Consider the following 21,094-nt stretch of genomic DNA (forward strand, 5'->3'; position numbering starts at 1 on the left):
GCGTAGATTCTGCAGAGATAGACACAACCCAATNTTGTCAATGTCACATCAAACTATGAGTTCTCAAATTTTAGCATCACAGTCATCTTGGTTTAACATTCTGTCCATTAATCAAGGCCCTAAACCAGTTTGCCTCTTACAGTACATCTGGCTTGCCATGCAAAGTTACTTGCAGAATCTCATTTTTCACCCTTCTTGTTAAAGTTTACCCATGTCTTCCCTCCATATAAGCCCATGCCTGTGCACTGTAGCGTCTATTTCAGCTCTGCACGTAGCAGTGTCWCTCTGTGTCCGGGGGAAATGGAGGGGTCAATTTTGGATCTGTCCATTCCAGTTTAATCTCCACACACTGCTCTTTGCTCACTGGCGGGCCCTGGCATTGGCAAAGGCATCTCTGAGCCAAGGCGAGTCTTCATAGAGCCGAGGGTCACCCAGGTACTCTGTGGTGCGCTTGTAGAAGTAGTAGTACAACACGGACGCTGCACACAAACACACATCACCAATGAAAGACTGAAGTAATTTGGTTTTGAAACAGAAAAGACAACAACTATAAATCCTCTTAACCAATTAGTAGATAAAGGGAATGAAAATCAGATCCATACGGCCCCTCAAGGGTCAACTTGGTACCTACCTACTACGCTATACAAATAAAGCGTGTGAGAGCTGTGTGCGTGTTGGTGCATGTGTGTATAACTGATGTAGTACTACACACCTTCAAAAAGTATTTACCATGTAGCACTGATCTCTACCTTATTTGATTTAATGAAGGCATTCAAGATGGATTGTGTCTCAGGCCTAAAAGGTTTCCTAAAATGTGTTTCAGTAAGTGTGTGACCAAAGACAGCCTCACCTATTCTTTGGAAGACAAAAAGCACTTGGAGACCATCAGTCCACACATAGCGGTTTGATTTTAGCCAGCGTAGATTCTGCAGAGATAGACACAACCCAATGCATCATTCAGTTTGAGGGATAGCATTCTTTCACTAAAACATATAATAAACCATAAATTGATAGTAAATGATAATACACATGTAATAAACAATTCTGAGTCCTACAGAAAACTTGAAATTCCATATCCACAAAGTAAAATATCTCTCACACATATCAGGTTAGTGGCAAATGTAATTTCCCCCTGTGGATTAATAAAGTATACTCTCATCTTATTTGTGGCTAGGAGTGAATCCACTTATGACAAAAGCTCAGTCATAGTTGGTTGTCAGGGAGTTTCCTGTACATCACAGCTCAGGCTAAATCCCCCAATTGCCTGTAAGAAAGATCAGTTCCTCTACAGTACATCTCTCAAACCTCAAATTCACTGAATGTTGATCGCCAGGCTATGAACAGATCCTATACCTTCACACACYTGCACATTTCTATAATAACTAGAAATCAGAACTATCCCCATGAAAATAGGCAAGACACACACTCACACACGCAGGCTTCACACATATATGCGCACATGCAGTATATACATGGACGTGCATTTGTCAGAAAGTGTGTAAGCTACATTATCTCTCTCACTCACACACATACAAAGGAAGGTCGTCAAGGACTCTAGTCAACTGAGCCACGGACTGTTCACTCTGTTACCACCTGGCAAGCAGTATCGGAGAATCGGGTCTCAGAACAACAGGCAGCTACTACCACCAGGCCATCAGACTGCTGAACAGCTAAACCCAGCTGTCTACCTGCACCTTAGAGACTATTTTCATCTCAGAGATGATCTGCACTTTAGAGATTATTTGCACTGACTACCCACACATCCAACCATTGCACAAAAACATACACAAACACATTCACACACCCACACAAACGTCACATTTTTACATTTGAGTCACTTAGCAGACGCTGTTATCCAGAGTAACTTACAGTTAGTGATGGTGGGACAACCACATATGGTGGGATAATCACATATCTCAGTCATGTGATTATATATATATATATATCTCAGTCACTCTGCAGTTCTATTAAATACTATTTATTCCACTGCTAGACCAAGTCCCTTCACTGCCCAATTTATATTTGTAAATGCAGAGTAATAATGGACTGTTTTTACAATCTAATTTCCCCCCAACATCGGACACCCCTTAACTTCAGACACTCTCTAGCGGTTGGAGGATTAAATCACCTTGAGCTCAACATTTAAATGGACTGGAAAATAACAGTACGTTTTGCGACTAAGACACCCTTCTAGCTAGCTGACTACTGATTTTCATTGCAGTTTATGTAAGTTAAGTTAGGTTTTGAGAGTTTTCAAAAAAGTAATATATGTCCCACACATTTTGTGGGACACTGTATATTGTAAAATTCTACTGCACGACACGACACACCACACATAATTTAATATCCAACTTTTTACCAAAATTATTCATACTCATTTATATGTTATTATTAAACATAAGATTTATCTATAAAATAAATAATGAGACATTATTTGGTTACAACACTGAAGAGGATGTTGATGAAGAACCATTTTTAAGAGTTTACAGGAGGGTGCACCGGGCTACGGAATGATAAGTTGACAGGCAAGTCATTTTTTTTTTACTGGAAGGCTAGCCAACTATCTAGTAAACACCTTGGATATGAGGTTGGTGTCTCTTTTTGAACAAAATTAAAACGGATACATCTTGTAATTAAACAAAATAGTAAGGAGGACAATAACTGGGGACCATATGCTGATAATACGGGACATATTTTRTTTYCTAAACCGCTTATCAAAAAGCTGATAGTAGCAGTATTTCCACWGAAATGTCAAACATGCTAATTGCTAACCTGTTAGCTAACATTTTTACGACACCAATAATCACAAAACATTGATGGCTTGATCACAAGATAACACTGTTGAAGATAATATATTTCTTAAACGCTGTTGAATATGCCGGTAATACGGGGTGTTACGCTATGCATACTACCTCTCTTGTTATTTTGACTTGACTCTTTTGGTTGTTGATATTGACTAATGTACTGCATTGTTGAGGGAGCTAGCACATAAGCATGTCGCTGCACCTTTCATACCTGCTGTAAACTGTGCATGTGACGAATAAACTTAGATTTTAATTGYCACACATACATACACACACAGCGTACCATGATCCAGGAGTGTAGGGAGATGCTGAGGGTCAGGTAGAGGGCAGAGAGCAGCAGCAGGGCCCTGAAGCGCTCCAGCAGCAAGGACACTAGGCCCACCTGGAACACGTAGGTGTTGAATAGCATCAGCAGAATGATGATCAGGTTAAACAGGATGGCTATGTCCTGAATACTGAGAGAGAGAGAGAAGCTTCCATTTAGTTACAGTTACGTTAAACGAATGAAGACACATAATTGGACACACACACACACTGTGCAGAGGGACCAGCGTTGAGAAACACTGCTTTTTACATCGTGTCAATCCCCTTTTTCTCCCACCCTTAAATAATGAATTTACATCAGAGTCAACCCTCCGGCTCTCCCATCCTTCCCCGCGTCTTACATGAAGAGCACCAGCTGGACGYCGGGCGCTGCCCTCAGCAGCTCGCTGAAGGAGTTGACGAACAGGTCAAAGGTCAACAGGCTCAGCTGGATCAGCAGCACCAGGGAGTAGTTGTTGGTCTGCAGCATCTCCGGGCCGAAGGCTGGGCGCCCGGGCTGTGTGCGGCTCCAAGGAGGATCCAAGGTGGCGCACACTCACACACACGCAGACAGGAAAACATACACACATGCAGAGGTGCCAGATGCCGGCTTGAGCTTCTGCACGGCAGCTTGATGTGTCCAATATATGTGTTTACGTAGAGCAGATGCAGGTGCAGTGCGTTTGGTGTTCCTAATTAAGGACTATTCCACTGACTGAGGAGCTCTGTGGCCTTCTATCAGCCAGAGACAGAGAGCTCTTCAGAGAGGTCTCTGAAAATGCTATTGTTAGCTATCAGCATGTTGAAAGTGGAGAGGGTCCTCTTTCCAGCCCAAAAGAATAGTTCCAGCCCACAGTAAAATCGTTGTAGCACACAGTTCCTTATGGCATGGTGTTAGCTTTGAACACCTACAGGCAAAGGTGACAGTCGCTTTCCAATAGGGTGTTCTACCCGCATCACCTTTCTACTGGCTGTAAATCCATTCCACAGCTACATTCAACAGAGACTCTGTAGTAGAGAAAAACAGAGTGAGCAGAGAGTAAACAATAATACAGTGGTAAAAATATATCTGTAATAACTTAAGCAAAATCAAATGATCCAAGGCGGAGTTTATTTTTATAAGGAGAATGGAAATCGATCCTCCTTCCCAGATGTTTTTTTTTTGGAAATGGTGTGAGAGGGAGACATATGAGAGGAATTAATAGTCTTGGTTGACCCAACTTTGTTTTTACATATTGTAGTGTTACACAAGGTCACTGGAGGGGAAAGACTGTTACATAGACAGGCAGGAGGGCAAGCAGGCAAATGCCAGGTCAGGACCTGGATTAAAAATGTAATTTCACTGAGTGGAGAAATCTTCACTGTCTGAACTATTCCCCTTCTTACTGACACTACCTAGTGCGTACGTCTGTTTCCCAAACATAAATACATGTACTGTACACACGCACGCACACAAAGGGTTACTCAAAATACTTGATATGACTCTGTTGCATGAACATCCAGTACAATATCACTGATGGTCCAATCTTACGCATCTTATTCGGTCTGTTTTTTAATTTCCCAAAATATGAATACCCTAAACTTGTCTAAATGTGACATGACATGTGTGGATATACAGTTGTGGCCAAAAGTTTTGAGAATGACACAAATATTCATTTTCACAAAGTCTGCTGCCTCAGTTTGTATGATGGCAATTTGCATATACTCCAGAATGTTATGAAGAGTGATCAGATGAATTGAAAATAATTGCAAAGTCCATCTTTGCCATGCAAATGAACTGAATCGCCAAGAAACATTTCCACTGCATTTCAGCCCTGCCACAAAAGGACCAGCTGACATCTTGTCAGTGATTCTCTCGTTAACACAGGTGTGAGTGTTGACGAGGACAAGGCTGGAGATCACTCTGTCATGCTGATTGACAGACTGGAAGCTTCAAAAGGAGGGTGGTGCTTGGAATCATTGTTCTTCCTCTGTCAAACATGGTTACCTGCAAGGAAACACGTGCCGTCATCATTGCTTTGCACAAAAAGGGCTTCACAGGCAAGGATTTTGCTGCCAGTAAGATTGCACCTAAATCAACCATTTATCAGATCATCAATTACTTCAAGGAGAGCGGTTCAATTGTTGTGAAGAAGGCTTCAGGGCGTCCAAGAAAGTCCAGCAAGCGCCAGGACCGTCTCCTAAAGTTGATTCAGCTGCGGGATCGGGGCACCACCAGTACAGAGCTAGCTCAGGATTGGCAGCAGGCAGGTGTGAGTGCATCTGCACGCACAGTAAGGCGAAGACTTTTGGAGGATGGCCTGGTGTCAAGAAGGGCAGCAAAGAAGCCACTTCTCTCCAGGAAAAACATCAGGGACAGACTGATATTTTGCAAAAGGTACAGGGATTGGACTGCTGAGGACTGGGGTAAAGTCATTTTCTCTGATAAACCCCTTTCCGATTGTTTGGGGCATCTGGAAAAAAGCTTGTCTGGAGAAGACAAGGTGAGCGCTACCATCAGTCCTGTGTCATGCCAACAGTAAAGCATCCTGAGGCCATTCATGTGTGGGGTTGCTTCTCAGCCACGGGAGTGGGCTCACTCACAATTTTGCCTAAGAACACAGCCATGAATAAAGAATGGTACCAACACATCCTCCGAGAGCAACTTCTCCCAACCACCCAGGAACAGTTTGGTGACGAACAAAGCCTTTTCCAGCATGATGGAGCACCTTGCCATAAGGCAAAAGTGATAACTAAGTGGCTCGGGGAACAAAACATCAATATTTTGGGTCCATGGCCAGGAAACTCCCCAGACCTTAATCCCATTGAGAACTGATGGTCAATCCTCAAGAGGCAGGTGGACAAACAAACCCCCACAAATTCTGACAAACTCCAAGCATTGATTATGCAAGAATGGGCTGCCATCAGTCAGGATGTGGCCCAGAAGTTAATTGACAGCATGCCAGGGCGGATTGCAGAGGTCTTGAAAAAGAAGGGTCAACACTGCAAATATTGACTCTTTGCATCAACTTCATGTAATTGTCAATAAAAACACTTATGAAATGCTTGTAATTATACTTCAGTATTCCATAGTAACATCTGACAAAAATATCTAAAGACACTGAAGCAGCAAACTTTGTGGAAATGAATATTTGTGTCATTCTCAGAACTTTTGGCCACYACTGTAGAGCTATAAGGCCGTGTCTAGACTTGACAATTCATGCAGCTTTAGTATTCTGATCATAGCGTTCTGATCGCGTAATTCCGAACGGGTCACGCACCTACACCTACATTTAAAATGTGTCTACCGTGTCCACAGTGTGTCTGGATTCCTATGTTCAAATGCCAGTATGCATTCTACAAATGATTTGGCGCTACGCTCAAAATATCCCACGGCTGACAAGATACAAATAACAAGAACTGGCATCATATTTGGGTCTAAATTATGTTGTCTTTCCATAGGTGTGTACAATACTTTAGGTGTGCCTGATTTGGCTTGCCCGGCACAATAGTACCCATGGGATAGTTCTAACAGCGCAAACCCTCCCCAGCCGACACGCCAATGACACCAGGTGAGCTAAACCAAGCAACTGATTTWWWWWAAWWWWTTTAAACAATTGACCCAGGTCTGACTGACACTGTCTGTGTCCAAACTAAGATCACTTCTTAACAGGGTTGGTTTAGGGACTGTATACTGTAATTTAATTAGTTAAAAGTAAACTGGCCCGACTCGACACAATTAACAAGACCTGACCTTTGCACCTTGAAAAAGTCARTTGTCTGGTCTGAGTGGCACAATGGTAACCTCACCGCTACTGTCACCTGCTGGGAGTGTTTCACAAACGGCACAGGATTGTGACTGGATAAGCCTGTGTGTTATGCTGCCCCATGCCATGCTCACAGAAGTAAGGCCCTGTCCAATACGGACACTTGGGACATTTGAGGGATTAAACTATTCACTCGCTCAGTCATGCTGTAACCAGTCATYGCCATAGCCAGTCATTGCCATGCAGTCTAGCGTATTTCCACCATAGGAACTGGAGTTATGGCCTTGAGTGTTGACTTTGACTTAGAGTGTTTAATGCCTAAATTGGATGCCCCAATGAAGGGGAGAAGTAGTTCAGAAGTGGGATCTTTCTTTAAGATAGATGATTAGGCAATTCTTACACCTTTCTCCTGAGGTGTGCACTCCTGCACTCTTCCCCACACATTGAAAATAATTGGATTGTTGTAGCTAGATTGGTTTTCCCCACTATATTTCTTACACTAGTTTCCTTTCAAAGCCATTAACGAAAGTGATCAAGTGCTGAAGATCATTGGGACTCAGAGATGGTCTGCTTTATACTATAGCATGGCCTACTGGATTAAGACCATTGACCTACTGTAGCCTAGGCCTTTCCAGCTGCAAGAGCAGAGAAGCATATACATAACCATGACCCCATTAACCTATACATGTGTTTACCCTTTAACAACCCCTTCTGTTAGAAGGAGCAACATAATGATGTTGTTGACTTATGACCTCTTACTTTACATAGTCATGACATTCAGTACAATGATACCTACAGTAGTGGTATTTAACTAGGATATATGCTGTAGTCTTACATTCACTCTGCTTGGGAATCAAGGCTTCAAGTGTTGTGGCCTCCAAGTGTAAAAATAATGACCAAACCGGGCTATTATGTGATCTGAGTCCTATCCATCACAGATTGACAGCTTGGCCTGAACTGTGATTTAAAATTGGTATGTTGGTGGCAGCGGTGGGATCAAGTTGTGCGGTGGATTTTTGGAGCAAAAAAGTACCGGCATATTCACAAACCATACTTAATAAAAATATAAATACAACATGTAAATTGTTGGTCCCATGTTTCATGAGCTGAAATTTAAGATCATAGACATTTTCCATACGCACAAAAACCTTATTTCTCTCAGATGTTGTGCACAAATTTGTTTACATCCCTGTGAGTGAGCATTTCTCCTTTGCCAAGATAATCCATCCACCTGAGGTGTGGCATATCAAGAAGCTGATTAAACAGCAATATCATTACACAGGTGCACCTTGTGCTGGGGGGAAATAAAAGGCCACTTTAGAATGTGCAGTTTTGTCATACAACCCAATGCCACAGATGTCTCACGTTCTGAGGGAGCGTGCAATTGGCATGCTGACTGCAGGAATGTCCACCAGAGCTGTTGCCAGATAATTGAAAATGTATTTCTCCACCATAAGCTGCCTCCCAGTTCGTTTAAGAGAATCTGGCAGGACGTCCAACCTGCCTCACAATCGCAGACCACGTGTATGGCATCGTGTGGGTGAGTGATTTGCTGATGTCAACGTTGTGAACAGATTGCCCTCCATGGTGGCGGTGGGGTTATGGTATGGGCAGGCATAAGCTACGGACAATGAACACAATTGTATTTTATCGACAGCAATTTGAATGCACAGAGAATCCACAGCCATCACCTCATGTTTCAGCATGATAAAGCACACCCTATGTTGCAAGGACCTGTACCCAATTCCTGGAAGCTGAAATGTCCCAGTTCTTCCATGGCCTACATACTCACCAGACATGTCACCCATTGAGCATACAGTGCATTCGGAAAGTATTCAGACCCCTTGACTTTTGGGTTCTGGCTGGGCCACTCAAGGACATTCAGAGACTTGTCCTGAAGTCACTCCTGCGTTGTCTTGGTTGTGTGCTTAGGGTTGTTGTCCTATTGGAAGGTGAARCTTCGCTCCAGTCTGATGTCCTGAGCGCTCTGGGGCAGGTTTTCATCAAGGATCTTTCTGTACTTTGCTCCGTTCATCTTTCCCTCGATCCTGACTAGTCTCCCAGTCCCTGCTGCTGAAAAACATCCCCACAGCATGATGCTGCCACCACCATGCTTCACCGTAGGGATGGTGCCAGGTTTGACGTAGGCCTGACGCTTGGCATTCAGGCCAAAGAGTTCAATCTTGGTTTCAATCCTTGCAGAGAATCTTTGTTTCTCATGGTCTGAGAGTCCTTTAGGTGCATTTAGCCTGACGGCCAGCTCTAGGAAGAGTCTTGGCGATTCCATACTTCTTCCATTTAAGAATGATGGAGGCTACTGTGTTCTTGGGGACCTACAATGCTGCAGAATTTTTTTTGGTACCCTTCCCCAGATCTGTGCCTCGACACAATCCTGTCTCGGATCACTACGGACAATTCCTCCGACCTCATGGCTTGGTTTTTACTCTGGCATGCACTGTCAACTGTGGGACCTTATATAGACAGGTGTGTGCCTTTCCAAATCATATGCAATCAATTGAGACTCCAATTAAGTTGTAGAAACAGCTCAAGGATGATCAGTGGAAACAGAATGCACCGGAACTCAATTTCGAGTCTCATAGCAAAGGGCCTGAATGCTTATGTAAATAAGATATGTTTATTTTTTTATTCGCAAAAAGTTCTAAAAACCTGTTTTAGAAAAAGGGAAGGGGTCTGAATACTTTCCAAATGCACTGTATTTGGGATGCTCTCCATCGACATGTATGACAGTTCTAGTTCCCGCCAATTTCCAGCAACTTTGCACAGCCATTGAAGAGGAGTGGGGTAACATTCCACAGGCCACAATCAACAGCCTGATCAACTGTATGCGAAGGGGATGTGTKGCGCTGCATGAGGCAAATGGTGGTCACACCAGATACTGACTGGTTTTGTAATCCATGCCCCTAAGGTATCTGTGACCAACAGATGCCTATCTGTATTCCCAGTCATGTGAAATCCATAGATTGAGGCCTAATTTATTTATTTCAATTGACTGATTTCCTTATATGAACTGTAACTCAGTAAAATCTTTGAAATTGTCGCATATAGCGTTAATATATTTTTTGTTCAGTAGAATAAGCCATTTCAGCATGGTATACCATGTCTATGACTTCACTCTACAATTTCCACGAAGGCTTCATGACCACTAACCCTATCGCCTCGATCAGATGACAACGTCATTGCATCAATGCTGCGTGAAATAAGTATTTAAAAAAAATTGTAATCCAACAATTTTACTGGATATGTATGCAACAAAAGTTCAACATTCACCTTTGCTACTATTTCTGTCAAGTCTATGCATACAATTTGATGCGTATGTTGGAAATATCCGACGTATGCACCACACAGAACACAGACCTCCACAATGCAATGCTGCAAGAGCAAACACAGCGTTCTATTGGAAATAAATGTACTTCTGCTGTACCAAAACGCAATGACGCTGTCGGTCTGATCAAGGCGTATCTGTTTGTCTGTCAATTAGTCATCATCAGCCCTGCCCCTGTGTTTTGCGCAGTGAAGTAACATGCCTGGATTTGAACCTTTATTTATAGATTTTCATCAAACTGTCCGCTATTCTTTTCAGACAATTGCTTTCATTTTGMGGTGTAATTCTCATTTCTGGATAAGGCTTAAAATTCAGGATAAAATGTTGCTATGTCACATGATTGCACAAAACACAGGGCCCTAGTCATATTATCKTTGGCCAGTCAAAGGCTGTGTTTACACAGGCAGCCCAATTCTGATATTTTTCCCAATTAGTGCCAAAATATCTAATCTGATGGGTCAAAAGACCAATTAAGTAGCAAAAGATCACAATTAGGCTGCCTGTGTAAACACAGCCTAATTGGCCTTTGAACAAACACAGATCTTTTTCAGAGCTGATCGGATTCGTCAAAAGACCAATTAGTGAATAAAATATCAGAATTGGGCTGCTTGTATAAACGCAGAGATGTCTGTTTGTTGAGTAGACAGGCACAGTGTCCACTGTCTCCGTCTCATTGACTGATACAATAAACCAATTATGGAGTGTTGTAGCTATTGCAGCTTGTGACAAAGCCAGGTAGACTACTATAGTCCTTACACTTGTTGTGATGGCATTCTGTGAGYCTCCACATGGACTCTAATGACCTGAGAAGCAAGTGACATATTTATAGCCTCACACTGCGGCAGGTGTAAGGTGGATTAGGACTAGTTTCACACACTGAAGACTCTAGGCCAAGCCTTGCTGGGCCGATACACAAACTATTGCTATAGTCGTAACCTAGTAAACTTACTCACAGAAGCACTTGAACAGTGACATAGCCTAAATTCCAATAAACTGTGCCCAATAATAACAATAATAGGCTACACTTTGTATCACCATTATAATTTGATACACAGAAAATTTGTCAAGACAAAGATTGTAATTACATTTTCTATGTATTGTTTTAAATGTATTTTCCCGGCTGATTGGACAATGAACGATTAGAATGTCACATAGCAACTCTCATTCAAACACTTGACTGTAAGCAAGGAGCCAAAAGCTGCTGGTTACAAGCCTAAAAACAAGCCATGTAAGGTTTACTATTGTCATTGTGCTGTTAAATTATGTATATGTATACTGAACAAAAATATAAATGCAACAATTTCAAAGATTTCATGAGTTACAGTTCATATAAGGAAATAAGTCACCAGAAAAATGTCTAAAATATTAGGCCCTAATCTATGGATTCCCCTCCCCCCCAAGACAATCCCACAGGTGAAGAAGCTAGATATGTAGGTCCTGGGCTGGCATGGTAACACGTGGTCTGCAGTTGTGAGTTTGGTTGGAAGTACTGCCAGATTCTCTAAAACGATGTCAGAGGCAACTTATGGTGGAGAAATTAACATTCAATTATCTGGCAACAACACTGATGGACATTCCTGCAGTCAGCATGCCAATTGCACGCTCCCTCAAAACTTGAGACATTTGGGGCATTGTGTTGTGTGACTAAACGGTACTTTTTATTGCCCCCCCAGTACAAGGTGCACCTGTGTAATGATATTGCTGTTTAATCAGCTTCTTGATATACCACACCTGTCAGGTGAATGGATTATCTTGGCAAAGGAGAAATGCTCACTAACAGGGATGTAATCAAATTTGTGTATAACACTTTTGAGAAATAAGCTTCTAGTGCATATTGAAAATGTCTGGGATTTTTTTTATTTCAGCTCATGGGAACAACACTTAACATGTTGCGTTTATATTTTTGTTCAGTGTAGTATATTTTAGTTAGTTAGGCCTACAACCTTATATTGACATTGTACCCTACTCCCGTGTTTTCAAAGCCTTAGATTGTTAGTGCGATAATCTCTTTAAGAAGCAACCTGACAGCTTGTTGTCTACACAAAGTGGTGAGCAGTAGCGTCAAGTAAAATTGAGGATATCCTGAAAACCACAATATTGAAATTAAAACACATGATKAAATATAGTTAGTACCTGAAATGTCCCTTTTTGAGATGAAGATTTGTCTATCTGGCGTCTACCCGCGCGTAATTCTCTCCAAATTATGCACGCTCTCTTGACCATACACAACACAGCAGTAACACAGACCATTGGCACATACCCAACCTGCGCGTCTCCCATGGTGACAGGTTTTTCCGCGCTACATCCCTAATAGAAGGGCGCAATTTTTGTACAATGAAACAAACCTCTGCGGTCTTTTTCTATTGCAAACAAATTGCGCTCCAAATGTAATAGGCAAACACCCGAGAAGACCCTACTTCAACGATCCTTCTGCGTTGCAATATGAACATCTTGGCTATTATCATTTAATAGATCAAAATTAAAGTAAGATAAACAAAAGGGTATCTTCATGGGGGTTTCAAATGTGATTTGATATTTTAAGGTCTGTTTGAAAATATCTAAAACMTCATATCCTTACATTTCAAATGATGCTGACAGTAACTTTGCCTTTAGCCGGCTATACACAAGATTACGGTAATGTATTACATGAAACCAACCCAAAGGTGAACCATTGCCATCTAGTGGCAATACAACGTTTAGACTTGACTATGATTAGGCTTTGCTCAGTACATTTAGCATTTAAGGATACTCAATTGTGCTTAAAAAACATTGATGCACATAGGCAATATGTTATCCCATTTCAAGTCAGTCTAATTTTACAATACAARAGTTAATATATCTCTTTTGAAATTAAATGAACATGAAGCATAATATGGGATGTCAGCCTAATGAAATAAATTGTTGGATACATTTTTCTGCCTACTATAAGTTTAAGAAACATTGCCTTGTGCCTTGGAATTCCGTTACCAAAAACCATGTCTTTAGGATATGTTTTAATTTCTCTCCCTCATGATGAAGGAGGATAATAAAAGTTCAAAACTGTAACTAGGTGACTCAGGAACATTCACTATCTTCTTGGTAAGCAACTCGTGTAGATTTGACCTTGTATTTTAGGTTATTGTCCTTCTGAAAGGTGAATTAATCTCCCAGTGTCTGATGGAAAGCCGACTGAACCAGTTTTTCCTCTAGGATTTTGCCTGTGATTAACTCCATTACGTTAATTTTATATCCTGAAAAACTCCCCAGTCCTTAACGAATGCAAGCATACCCATAACATAATGCAGCTACCAGTAGGCTTGAAAATATGGAGAGTGGTGTTGTACTGGATTTTCCCCACTTTGCATTCAGGACAAAAGTTAATTGTTTTGCCACATTCTTTGCAGTATTAATTTAGTGCCTTGTTGCAAACAGGATGCATGTTTTGGAATATTTGTATTCTGTACATGTATCCTTCATTTCACTCTTTCATTTATGTTAGTATGGTGGAGTAACTACAATGTTGTTGATCCATCTTCAGTTTTCTATCACAGCCATTAAACTAGCTCAGGTGGATCCTGTTTCCATTGATCATCCTTGAGCTGTTTCTACAACTTGATTGCAGTCCACCTATGGTAAATTCAATTGACTGGACATGATTTGGAAAGGCATACAACTGTCTATTAAAAGGTCCCACAGTTGACAGTGCATGTCAGAGCAAAAACCAAGCCTTGAGGTCGAAAGTTTTGTCCGTAGAGCTCCGAGACAGGATTGTGTCAAGGCACAGATCTGGGGAAGAGTAACAAAAAATGTCTGCAGCGTTGAAAGTCCCCAAGAACACAGTGGCTTCAATCATTCTTAAATAGAAGTTTGGAACCACCAAGACTCTTACTAGAGCTGGCCGCCTGGCCAAACTGCGCAATCGGGGGAGAAGGGCCTTGGTCAGGGAGGTGACCAAGAACCTGATGGTTACTCTGACAGAGCTCCAGAGTTCCTCTGTGGAGATGGGAGAACCTTCCAGAAGGACAACCATCTGTTCAGCACTCAACCAATCAGGCCTTTATGGTAAAGTGGCCAGACGGAAGCCACTCCTCAGTAAAAGGCATATGAGATCAGATCATGAGAAACAAGATTCTATGGTCTGATGAAACCAAGATTGAACTCTTTGGCCTGAATGCCAAGCGTCACGTCTGGAGGAAACCTGGCACCATCCCTATGTTGAAGCATGGTGGTGGCAGCATCATGCTGTGGGGATGTTTTTCAGCGACAGGGACTGGGAGACAGTCAGGATCGAGGGAAAGATGAACGGAGCAAAGTACAGAGAGATCCTTGATGAAAACCTGCTCCAGAGCGCTCAGGACCTCAGACTGGGGCAAAGGTTTACCTTCCAACAGGACAACGACCCTAAGCACACAGCCAAGACAACGCAGGAGTGGCTTCGGGGCAAGTCTCTGAATACCCTTGAGTGGCCCAGCCAGAGCCCGGACTTGAACCAGATCAAACATCTCTGGAGAGACCTGAAAAGCTGTGCAGCGACTCTCACCATCCAATCTGACAGAGCTTGAGAGGATCTGCAGAGAAGAATGGAAGATACTCCCCAAATACAGGTGTGCCAAACTTGTAGTGTGATACCCAAGAGGACTCAAGGCTGTAATCACTGCCAAACATGCTTCAACAAAGTACTGAGTAAAGGATCTAAATACTTATGGAAATGTAATATAATTTAAAAACAATTTTTATATACATTTGCAAAAAAAAGGGTTTTGCTTGGTGATTATGGGGTATTGCCTGTAGATTGAGGGGGAAAAAAACATTTTAATCAATTTTAGAATAAGGCTGTAACGTAACAAAATGTGGAAAAGGTCAAGGGGTCTGAATACTTTCTGAATGCACTGTATTTAGCAATCTTATGGCTATTTAGCAGTCTTATGGCTTGGGAACAGAAGCTGTCTCGGAGCATGTTGGTCCAAGTGCCGATGCCCTGGTACTGTTCACCGGACGGTAGCAGAGTGAACAGTCTATGGCTTGGGTTGCTAGCGTCTTTGGCAATCGTTCGGGCCTTCCTCTGACACCGGCTGATATAGAGGTCCTGGATGACAGGGAGCTCGGCCCCAGTGATGTACTGGATGTCCGCATCACCCTCTGTAGCACCTTACGGCCGAGGGTGGTGCATTTTCAATACCAAGCTGTGATGCAGCCAGTCAACATGCTCTTGATGGTGTAGCTGTCAAACTTTTTGATATTCCGAGGGCCCATGCCAAATCTTTTAAGCCTCCTGATGGTGAAGAGGAGTTGATTGGCCCTCTTCACGACTGGACAATGTTAAGTCCTTAGTAATGTGGACGCCAAAAAACTTGAAGCTCTCGGCCCGCTCGACTACAGCCCTGTGGATGTGGGCATGCTCTCCCCTCTTTCTACTGTAGTCCACGATCAGCTACTTGGTCTTACTGACGTTGAGGGAGAGGCTGTTGTCATGGAACCACACAGCCAAGTCTCTGACCTCATCCCTGTGGCTCTCATCGCGGTCGGTGCTCAGGCCTACCACTGTCGTGTCGTCAGAAAACTTGATGATGGTGTTGGACTCGTGCGTGGCCATGCAGTCGTGGTTGAATAGGGAGTACAGGAGAGGACTGAGCACACACCCTTGAGGGGCCCCCATGTTGAGGGTGAGATGTTGCCTATACTCACCACCTGGTCCGTCCAGTCAGGAAGTCCAGGATCCAGTTACAGAGGGAGGTATTCAGTCCCAGGGTCCCTAGGTTGGTGATGAGCTTGGAGGGGACTATGGTGTGAAACACTGAGCGGTAGTCAATGAACAGCATTATCACATAGTTATTTCCCCTCTTGTCAAGGTGGGAGAGGACACAGTGAATGAAATCACACAGTCATCCTGAACTCAGGGGCTTTCACACAACACTGTGTTGTATTCCTTGTATCGAGCATAAAAGGCATTTAGCTTGTTTAAGATTTCTGCACAGTTCTAAACAGCTCCCTCTGCAACTGGATCCTAGACTTCCCGATGGGCCGCCCCCAGGTGGTAAGGGTAGGTAACAACACATCTGCCACGCTGATCCTCAACACAGGGGCCCCTCAGGGGTGCATGCCCAGTCCTCTCCTGTACTCCCTGTTCACTCATGACTGCACGGCCAGGCACAACTCAAAAACTATCATTAAGTTTGCTGATGACACAACAGTGGTAGGCCTGATCACCCACAACGATGAGACAGCCTATAGGGAGGTCAGAGACCTAGCCGTGTGGTGCCAGGACAACAACCTCTCCATCAACGTGATCAAGACAAAGGAGATGATTGTGGACTACAGGAAAATGAGGACCGAGCACGCCCCCATTCTCATCAACGGGGCTGTTGTGGAGCAGGTTGAGAGCTTCAAGTTCCTTGGCGTCCACATCACCAACAAACTATCATGGTCCAAACACACCAAGACAGTCGTGAAGAGGGCATGACAAAGCCTATTCCCCCTCAGGAGACTGAAAAAATTTGGCTTGGGTCCTCAGATCCTCAAAAAGTTATACAGCTGCACCATCGAGATCATCGTGACTGGTTGCATCACTGCCTTGTATGGCAACTGCTCGGCCTCCGACCGCAAGGCACTACAGAGGGTAGTGCATACGGCCCAGTACATCACCAGGGCCAAGCTTCCTGCCATTCAGGACCTCTATACCAGGCGGTGTCAGAGGAAGGCCCTAAAAAAAATCGTCAAAGCCTCCATCCACCCTAGTCATAGATTGTTCTCTCTGCTACCGCACAGCAAGTGGTACCGGAGCCCCAAGTCTAGGTCCAAGAGGCTTCTAAACAGCTTCTACCCCCAAGCCATAAGACTCCTGAACAGCTAGTCAAATGGCTCCCCAGACTATTTGTAACCCCCCCCCCCCCCCCAACCTCCCATTACACTGCTGCTACTCTCTGTTATTATCTATGCATAGCCACTTTGACTACCCTACCTGCATGTACGTAATTATCTCAAATACCTCGACACCGGTGCCCCCACACATTGACACATCGACTCTGTACCGGTACCCCCTGTATATAGCCCCGCTATTGTTATTTACTGCTGCTCTTTATTTATTTGTTTTTCTTATTACTTAAAAAAATATATATATTTTGGTGTTTTCTTAAAACTGCATCATTGGTTAATGGCTTGTAAGTAAGCATTTCACTGTAAGGTCTACCTACACCTGTTGTATTCGGTGCATGTGACAAATAACATTTGATTTGCATCACTGGTCATCTCACGGCCGGGTTTCTCTTTGTAATCCATTATCGTCTGCAAGCTCTGCTACATACGACGACCGTCGGAGCCGGTGTAGTAGGATTCCACCTTCCTCCTATATTGTCATTTTGCATGTTTGATGTTGATGGTCGTAGTGGGCCTTTTTGTATGCGTCCATGTCTGTGTCTCGTTTCTTGTAAACGGTAGCTCTAGCMTTTAACTCAGCGTGGATATTGATGTGGTAAACTCCTCAATGCTATCGGAGGAATCCTGGAACATACCCCAGTCTGTATCGGCAAAACAGTCTTGTAGCCTCGCGTCTGCTTCATCGGACCACTTTCGTATTTAGCGCATCACTGCAGAGAATGAAATCATGGTCAGATTTGCTGAAGGGAGGAGGAGGGAGGGCATTTCTGTTGGTAGAATAAAAGTGGTCTTGGGTTTTAGCGCCCCTAGTGGAGCAGGAGACATGTTGTTAAAAGTGAGGTAGAACAGTTTTAAGACTCCCTGCATTAAAGTCTCAGCCCACCAGAAATGCTGCTTCTGGGTGAGACATTTCTTGTTTGTTTATGGTCCCACATAGTTTGTTGAGTGTCAAAGTGGTGTTGGCTTGTGGAGGGATGTTTTAATTTAAKTAGGAAAGTCAGTTAAGAACAAATTCTTATTTACAATTACGGCCTACCCCAGCCAAACCCGGACGACGCTGGGCCAATTGTGCGCTGCCCTATGGGACTCCCAATCACGGCCGTATGTGACTTTGATGTGCAAACTTGTGAAACATAGACCTCTATAATTGGTTCAGATTTGGTCCGAACCAGACCAACCAAATGTGGTCATATTTGGGGACAGAGCTCATTAAAATAATAGCCATTATGTAGAATAATACCCAAGAATGCAAAGCAGGATATTGCATATTTATATTTTTGTGTAGCTATTTAGGATGCATCTCCATGAAGAAAATGGTATTCATAATGATGCATTTCTGGGTACAAATCAGGGAACCATGATGAAATTCAGTTTCCGCAATTCTGTTACGTGGTGTAAATCCACTTCACTAACTGTAGTTAAATGGTCACTGGTCACCCCCAAAGCCAATTCCTCCTTTTGTCGTCTTTCCTTCCAGTTCTCTGCTGCCAATGACTGGAACGAACTGCAAAAATCTCTGAAGCTGGAAACACTTATCTCCTTCACTAGCTTTAAGCACCAACTGTCAGAGCAGCTCACAMATTTCTGTACCTGTACATAGCCCATCTATAATTTAGCCCAAACAACTACCTCTTCCCCTACTGTATTTATTTATTTATTTATGTATTTTGCTCRTTTGCACCCCATTATTTCTATTTCTACTTTGCACATTCTTCCACTGCAAATCTACCATTCCAGTGTTTTACTTGCTATATTGTATTTACCTCGCCACCATGGCCTTTTTTTGCCTTTACCTCCCTTATCTCACCTCATTTGCTCACATTGTATATAGACTTATTTTTCTACTGTATTATTGACTGTATGTTTTGTTTATTCCATGTGTAACTCTGTTGTTGTATGTGTCGAATTGCTATGCTTTATCTTGGCCAGGTCGCAGTTGCAAATGAGAACTTGTCCTCAACTAGCCTAGCTGGTTAAATAAAAAATACAATTTTAAAAATAAGCAAAATAGAGTCAATGTGTCATGTCATGGCCAGCTGACACCCTTGAATCTTAATTCAGAGAAGATATATAACAACAATTTCGGGAAACGTGGACACAGAATGCAGGGAGGTTTTATTTTAACTCTGTTAACAAACTTTGCATCTACACAGTTCTTTCAGTAAATGWGTTATGAAAAATTTCCAGTGTAAATGATTAAAAGTAGTCCTTGTGCATAGAGTTGTAGCCTTTGGTTTGTTAAACTTTGAAACAAATAGTTTTTGTTTGACATATCTTCAAGTGAAAAATCTGACTCTGGAATTGCCCAGCAGCAACCAGGAACAGAACTGTTCTATTGCGCCACAGGGTAGGAAAAAATCWAAGTGATTGGGTGGAGTCAACACGACCTACTTACTGTACAGTCATAGACCCCAGCGGACTAACTACTCATTAGTTTAGCATTTTACGCTTACCCCTCTCTGGTTTGGACTATCGAAGGACTCCCTGAAAAATAGAGTTCGGAATGAAAACGACCAAAAACTAGTTTTAAACATCTATATCTATTATTTTGGATACATCAACGCCTTGCTACTTGTAACAACACAGCAGCAGGTAGGTAGCTTGTTACTTTGTAGCTAACGCATTAGCGTGTTCGACAGCAAACATGTTACAATTCACAGAAACGTTTTGGATTTTAAGGCAACATATTTCATTATTTATTGTTTTAGTGATACCAAGCAGGGMTAACATGTCAATTTGAACGTTTTACTGCCGGGAAATTATTGTTGTCTAGCTAGCATGTAGGCTATGTTAGCTCACAGGAACACAGCAATTATATTTTCTTTGTGAATCGGACATATGCAGTCAGCTGCTGAGATTAGGTATGCCACATATTCGTTAGAATAGGGTAACTGAACTAGATTCAGCCGCGGGACGATTTTTTTATTGAGCAGATGGTCAGGGGCCGGAACATAATTACAAATAATTCGTYGACTGCAAATTGAACGCAAGAAGCCCAAACAAATATAATATTTGACTAAAACAAACATTTCTAATCGTTATGAAATTTGTATACGGTCACATACAGTGCCTTACAAAAATATTCAGACCCTTTGCAATTCTTTACATTTAATTGTGTTACAAAGTGGGATTAAAATATATAATTGTTTTTTCTTTGGGGGGGAGTAAATACACAATTCACAACGAAAATATAGTCGTCGCATAAGTATTCAGTCCCTTTGTTTAGGCAATCTTAAATTAGTTCTGGAGTTAAATGTGGTTTAACAAATCACAAGGTATGTGGACTCTGTGTAAAATAATAGGGGTTGACATTCTTTTTTTAATGACTAACTCTTGCTCTGRCCCGTACATACAACATATGTAAGGTCCCTCAATCAATTATTGAATTTCAAGCATACATTAAACTACAAAGACCAGGGAGCTTTTTGAAAGCCTCATGAAGAAGGGCAGTGATTGGTAGATTGATAATAATAACGAATCAGACATTAAATATCTCGTTAAGCATGGTTACGTTTTTAATTATGCTGTGGATTATATATTAAACCACCCAGACACATCAAAGATAGTCGTCCTTCTGAACTGAGCTGCAATCAGGAAGGAAACTGCTCAGCGATGTATGGTACCCTGACCTAAATAACAGAGTGAAAAGAAGAATACCAATATTCCAAAACCAGCATTATGTATGGAACAAGGCGCTAAAGCGTCTTGTATGCAACAAGACACTAAAGTAATACTGCAAAAAAAGACTTATGTTTGGGGCAAATCCAACACATCACTGAGTAACTGCCTCCTTATTTTCAAGCATGGTGGTGGCTGCATCATGGTATGAGTATGCTTGACATTGGCAAATACTGGGGGAGAGGGATTCCCTTTTCAGCAGGACAATAGCCTACAACACAAGGCCAAATCTACACTGGAGTTGCTTACCAAGAACACAGTGAATGTTCCTGAGTGGTCAAGTTAGTTTTGACTTAAATCTGCTGGAAAATCAATCATATCAAGCTTTATGTATATAGCACATTTCAGACATGATTACAATGCAATGC

The 21,094-nt window shown here is 42.4% G+C and overlaps 2 protein-coding genes across 2 annotated transcripts in view; one reads left to right on the forward strand and one right to left on the reverse strand.

Moving 5' to 3' along the window:
* Positions 1-48: 48 nt before the first annotated feature.
* Positions 49-12,447, reverse strand: LOC111974792 (transmembrane protein 138). Its single transcript, XM_024002794.2, has 5 exons — positions 12,330-12,447; positions 3,470-4,115; positions 3,088-3,259; positions 851-926; positions 49-479 (listed from the first exon to the last, which is right to left on the reverse strand). Exons 2-5 carry the CDS (start codon positions 3,595-3,597, stop codon positions 361-363), a joined length of 495 nt encoding a protein of 164 aa, XP_023858562.1. The 5' UTR covers positions 3,598-4,115; positions 12,330-12,447; the 3' UTR covers positions 49-360.
* Positions 12,448-19,406: 6,959 nt separating this feature from the next.
* LOC111974620 (CD151 antigen) overlaps positions 19,407-21,094 on the forward strand; it is a 53,423-nt gene continuing 51,735 nt past the window's right edge. Inside the window, exon 1 of the mRNA XM_024002496.2 lies at positions 19,407-19,640. The gene's annotated coding sequence lies outside the window, so the exon portion shown is untranslated. The remainder of the gene's footprint in view (positions 19,641-21,094) is intronic.

Source organism: Salvelinus sp. IW2-2015, linkage group LG15 (assembly GCF_002910315.2).
Source record: "Salvelinus sp. IW2-2015 linkage group LG15, ASM291031v2, whole genome shotgun sequence".
Taxonomy (NCBI): Eukaryota; Metazoa; Chordata; class Actinopteri; order Salmoniformes; family Salmonidae; genus Salvelinus; species Salvelinus sp. IW2-2015.